The 6,000-nt window shown below is 56.3% G+C and overlaps 1 protein-coding gene across 1 annotated transcript in view; it reads right to left on the reverse strand.

Annotated features, from left to right (window-relative positions):
• Positions 1-4,986, reverse strand: part of EXT1 (exostosin glycosyltransferase 1) — a 178,477-nt gene extending 173,491 nt beyond the window's left edge. Inside the window, exon 1 of the mRNA XM_010404830.3 lies at positions 3,806-4,986. Coding sequence (XP_010403132.2) covers positions 3,806-4,752 — 947 coding nt within the window. The 5' untranslated portion in view covers positions 4,753-4,986. The remainder of the gene's footprint in view (positions 1-3,805) is intronic.
• Positions 4,987-6,000: the final 1,014 nt, after the last annotated feature.

Here is a 6,000-nt window from a genome sequence, read left to right on the forward strand (position 1 = left end):
TTTTATTTCCCCTTGTTTCATTCTCATCATTTACTTTAGATATGGATGAGAAAAAAGTCTCCTTGAATGAGCTTCTGGTGAGACATTATGTTTTTGGATACTATCAACCTACTCTCTCCATCTTCCAATGGCAGGGCTGCTACAGGTCAGGGGATATGCCACAGACATTATCTTACTTTCCTAGAAAGATCTTCATTTTGGTGCAAACCTATTCTCTGCATCTGGCTTTACTAGAACATTGCATTCCTCCATTTCTTTCAGTATCCATACTCATTTGTATTACCTTCCAAAAAGTAATTATTTGGAACCAGTTAAGCCTGTATATGAATTCTGCCTTTGTTTAAAACACATTGTACATATGTATATATTTAGCCTGTCATTAAATATTTAAGACGCTGTCTTCAAACTTCAGCAGCAGCAGCTTTTATTCACTTAACCCTTCGTGAAATAGAAAGCTTGAGGCTGAAACCTTATTGTGGAGGAACTCAGAAAGCCCAGCTGCCCTAGTGCTGGGTGACAAAGGCCAATTCTGACAACCAAGGACATTGTAAAGAAAACCAGAGGTTTCCTTTGTTTTCCTTTATATCCTGTTTGCTAGCAGTCTAATCATGATAATGTAATTCATTTTAGTCTGCCTCAGCTTTATCTGCTGAGATGCGTAACTAGGATGCAAATTAATTAGCTGTGACATACAGATGGATCTTTCAATACAATTCACAGAGACAGTCAAATACACACATGCCCATCCCTCCTTTCCCCAAATGAAGTAACATACTCTTACACATTTTTCCAGAAGTCAGGAAGTCACCTTTCTTGGCTTTTTCAATCTCCTAGAGAGGAAACACCACATCCAGTGGACAGGTGGACCTCATATGAACCCAGCACCAGATACTACATCCTAGATGAAACCCCACCACAAGTAACTTGTGTTCTGTGCAGCCCCAAGCCCAACATATTGTAACACCACTACCCTGCTGACACAAGGTTAGCTTGTTTTAAAATTTGGTCACCTAATTTACCTGGCTTGGCAAGGCCTCTACCTAGACCACATCATTCATACATCACGCTGGCAAGCAGTCATATGTCAAGGCCAGCTCTCCATGGCCAGGGCACCCAAATGCCTGTACTTCACATGAAGTGGTATCACAGCAGAGGAAGGGAAAATTGGCATAGAAAAGCACAATATGCAATTCCCAATTGGATATGGATATACAAATAGACATATCCTGGAGAGTATGTTTTTCCTTCTTTTAGATTAAAACCTTGAGGATGCATTGTTAAATCCATGCTCCAAACACCTTACAAGAGCCACTCCGTGTACAGTTTTCAAGGCCCAGATGTATTTAGAGTCACTTCTTTCCCAAGCACTACAGCCTCATTGATGATTGGCTGCTGCCTTATGTGGGATGAAAAATGGAGTTCCTTCTATGGCTTTCACACCTGAGCTACACATCAGCACAGAAGCATTTCAACTGGATGCTGTGTCCTTGCTACCTTGGGGATGCGACACTGTCAGATTTTATAAAGGGAGTGGAGCACCAGGCATGGTCCTCACTGGCACAGAGGAACCAGAAGACACAGGCCCTGGCAGGATGCGGTACTGGAAGAGCAGCAGATGGCACACTCTGCTGTGCATTGGCACCAAGGCACAAGTGAGAAGGGGCAGCAGCACACTCTGCCAGGTGCCCTTGCTCCGGTAAGATGCTGGGTCAAAGAGCTGCAGCATCTGCAGTTGTTCACTAGAGCAAACCCCTTCACCTCAGCAGCCTGACCACAGACCGAGCCTGCCTCAATTCTTGGCGTAATCTTATTTTCTTGTCAGCATCAGTTTTTAGTTCCTGTCTTCTAACAGCAGCATTGCAACAAATGTTGAAGCCCCCCACCCCAGATACAGCCGCATCCTAGAGGCAAGTATGCTTTTTGTATGAATAATCCGGTTGGGTTCATGCTATCGTGTCCCCTGAGGGTTGCTATGTACAAATCTCACCACAAAATAAGTGGCAAAGACACTTTAGGAGGAGCAGAACTCACAGAGAGAGGTCTATCTTTTATTAGACCAAACGGCATAGCTGTAAAAGAATGGACTCATATGTAACCACAGGCAGGTAATGTTTGGTTTTATGCCAACTTAACAGCACACATACTGTAGTATACAGCAAATAACCAGAATTTTTCCCATCTGCAAATTAGCTCCAATTGCTGAGATCTAAAAACGAAAAACCAACACACCCTGAAAGTCTGTCATTGCCAGGTCTCCCTTCTTTCCCAAACATATATTCCCTGAAGGAGATCACAAGCCAAAGGGACGTCCTGGTGACAAAAAACACGAGCTTAGCTTAGTATCTCTACTGATCACCCGGCACTGATCCTCTACAGCTTCCACGTGTGCATTGTTTCACCACTCACCCATCCGTTTTCTGAAAACGAATGGGATTAAAAGTCCACTAAGTATTTGCACTGCTCTTTCCTCCCCCTCTGCAGCAGAATTACAGTAACCAAAAGGTGAGCAGAGTTCACCCAGGCAGTTCATGCAGGCTTCCCGACTTTGCAATGCTGACCCTCCCGGTCTCTTCCCAACCCCCGGGGATAGTTTCAGTGGAGAAACAGCCAGCCAGTCGGCAATTTTCACCAGCATTAATGCCAACGTAGTTTCTTCCCAAATGCTCTCCAGAAGTATTTTTCCACCCACATTCCCCTGTGCACCACAAAACCCTCTAGCCGTTGGCAGCTCTGGGTGCAGCTCCACTGCACATCACCCAGTGCTGTACGGCTGGTCTGTTTTAATTCAGTGTGTAATTCATGCTACCCAGGAAATATTCTCGTGTGACAAACTTCATATACAGGCACCTATTCTGCAGCAAACATAGCGGTGGTCGGCATTTAAATGAACTAATCAGCTGCAAACGGCTTAGTCAGCATCGCAGTCCTGGAGGTAATTCCCAGAAGCGATTTCCCGGCAGCTATTACATACAAACCTGAAAAGCAGACTGAAGACAAGGGCAGCAGTACAGCGAGACAAAATCTGGCTTCACAGTGACATTACCAACAAATAAAAGCCGAGGGAAGCCAAGCAACCAGACGTTCACAGAAAGCACACGCTGAGCTCCCATCACTGGTGTATCCCCTCACACGTGAAAACCAGAAACTCAGACACAGGACACGAACACAGCCAGCACTCATTTTTCCTTCTTTCTTTACTGATACTGCGCTGGTTTGAACTGAGAGTTAAAACACGGCAACGCAAGTTACTAGCTTGTCTGTAGAGATACACACAGGTCACACGCCGGGCAGAGCCATCGCCCTCAGCAACCAACCCACTTCGGGAGCCTGGCTCACATGCGACCTGCAGAGAGCTGAGGACTCGTACAAACTTTGTCTCAGGGCAGGGAAGGCACAGGACATCTAGTCTAAGAGGCGCTGGTGGAACAAAAGGCAGTGCCAAATGCCAGCGCATCCTCCAATAGCACCTCCGCCGCTGGCAACGTTTGGAAAGCCATCGGGCTGCGGATGCAGGTCATCAGTCCCTGGGCAAGCAACGCCACGGCTGCAGGACACCGCATCGCCCTTCAACGCCTCCCCGCCAGCTCCCCCAGCCAAGGCAGCACAGAGCCAGCCGGCAGCCTCACGGGTGACGGGAGAAGCCACCGACTCGCCCAAAGGAGTGATGAATGCTTTCCTCTGGCCACCACCAGCGCATCGGCACACATCTGCTCACATCTGCCCGGCGGCCCGGGCCGCCTGCAGCGTAGGGCATGCCGGCATGCCCTGAGGACACAAGCACGGGGAAGGGGCACCGCTCACTTACTTTTCGTATTCGGCGTTGTCTCGATCGCAGCGCGAATCCTTGTGCTTTTGCCAGTCTTTGCCATGCTTGCAAGTGGTCAGGAGGACAACATCCTCTCCGTTATGGACGTGATATAAGGCATTCCTGGTGTCTGACCCTATCCCCGTCAGGTACCTTTTCCCCTTGAATACCAACATGTACTTCCTGAGAGGAGGGATGGTGTTAAACCTCAAAAATCCCTTCTCCCCTCCTGTCCTAGGATGATCCTTAGAAAAGAGCGGGATAGAAACGTCAAAGTTGGGTCTGAAGTTTTCAGTACTGATGCTGGCTTTAGCCAGCATAGCCTGGCCAATGTCGAACCCCACATCCTCAGTGTAGTCGGGCCAGGTGCCGGAGTATAAATTAAAAATTAGGTGGTTTCTGCCGTTGTTCCACAGGTGGAGGCTCTGCACTTTGGAGCGGAGGTTGTGCACATACTGGGGCGAGAGCTGGTCCCGATCCAGCGTGTCCAGGCTGAGGACGAAGAGGCAGGCCTGCCCGGGGTCCGAGGTGTAGAACCGGGAGCCCTCGATAGCGGCCAGGACGTTTTGGTAGCTCTCGGCGATCTTCTCCCCCTTCTGCTGCGGGTACACGTAGACCTTGAAGCCGTTTTTCCGGCACTGAGCGAAGTCGAAGCAGGACTCCATGCGGCAGCGGCGCCCGCGGTAGAGGCCGGCGCTGGCGTCCCGTCGCTGGCGGGGGGAGACGCGCCCGCCGCCCTCAGGCCCCGGGCGCTCGGCGGGCGCGAAGGGCCGCAGGGCGTCGGGGAAGCGGGGCCACGGCCGCTCAGCGCCGCCGGGGCGCGGGCCATGCCGGCTACCGGGCGGCGGGTGCCGGGCCGCCCGCAGCCGCACGCCTCCCAGGTAGAGCAGCAGGGCGAGACAGGTGCCGGCAGAGAGCAGCGTCAGGTAGCGTTTTTTGGCCTGCATGTGTCCGGCGGGGGTCCGGGGGGCTGCGGAGGAAGGCGGGGGCGGCCCGAGCTCGCCGGGCGCCGCTCTCAGCTCCGCTCCGCCATCTTCCCGCCGGCGAGCGCTTCAAACTCTCTTCGCCCACCTCCGCTCGGCGCCGTTCCCCAAGCCGCCGGCCGCGGCCGCGCATGTGGGCGACCGCCGCAACTTTCTCGCCGCCGGTGTCTCAGGGGCGGCGGGCGGCGGCCCGGCGGCGGCCCGGCGGGGCGCCCCGCATGCACTCAGGGCCGGCCCCCCGCGCGGGGCGGGCACCGGGCAGCGCCGCTCCCGCCTTCCCGCCGCTGCCGGCGCTCGGCTCCGCCACGCTCCCGCCCACCCCTCTCCGCCCCGCGCCGCCAGCCCAGCCCAGCCCAGCCCGGCCCGGCCCAGCCCAGCCCCGCCGGCTCACAGTCCACGGCCGCCGCGCCGCAGCCTGACGAAGCCCCGCATCGCCCGGCGCCCCACGCCCGGCCCCGGCGTCACTCGCTCCTCGCCTCGCTCCCACTGAATGGCCCCCAGGACGGAGCAACAGCGGCGAGAACCCTCGTCTCCTGCTCGCCCCTCCCTCCTTCCCCGCCTCCCCCAGGCCGCGGCCCCCGAGCCCCGCTCACCCGCCCCGCCCTGCCTGCCCGCCCGGGGCCGCGACCCCGCCCGCCGCACCCGGCCCCGCGCCGCCCCCGCCCCGGCCCCGCGCGCTGACCTCACCCCGCCGCGCACCCCGCGCCCCCATTGGCGGGCGTCACGTCCGGGGGGGCGGGGCTTCCGCCGCGCCCATTCATAGCCCGGCGGGCGGGGGGCGCCGTTGCCGGGGTGGTGCTGAGGGTTCCCGGCCGGTGCTGCTCCCGCGGGGTGGCAGCCAGTGAGCCCCGCTCCGGCGGCTGCTTCGCTCCGTGCCCGGCCCCTGCGGCCCCCTGCCAGTGCAGCGCTCAGCCCCCGGCCGGGGGTGTCCCGACCCCGCTCTCTGCCGGCAGCGCCGGCGCCGCCGCTGCCGCCCCCTGCCGAGTGTGGCGCCGCTATGCTGGAGCCGCCCCGAGTGAAAAGACCCAAAACCGGGGCTGAGACCCAAAAACACTGTTACGAGGCGCCTGGTAACAAGCGTTCTGTGTGGTGCGGATAGGGCCTGGGACCGTGGTCGCGGCCCCTCTCCTCGGCAGGGAAGGCTGGAAGAGGCGGGGACGTGGCTCCGCTGCCAGCGCTGGGGCTGCCCTCGCACCCCGGCGCTCCCGCTGT

This window comes from Corvus cornix, chromosome 2 (assembly GCF_000738735.6).
Source record: "Corvus cornix cornix isolate S_Up_H32 chromosome 2, ASM73873v5, whole genome shotgun sequence".
Lineage (NCBI taxonomy): Eukaryota > Metazoa > Chordata > Aves > Passeriformes > Corvidae > Corvus > Corvus cornix.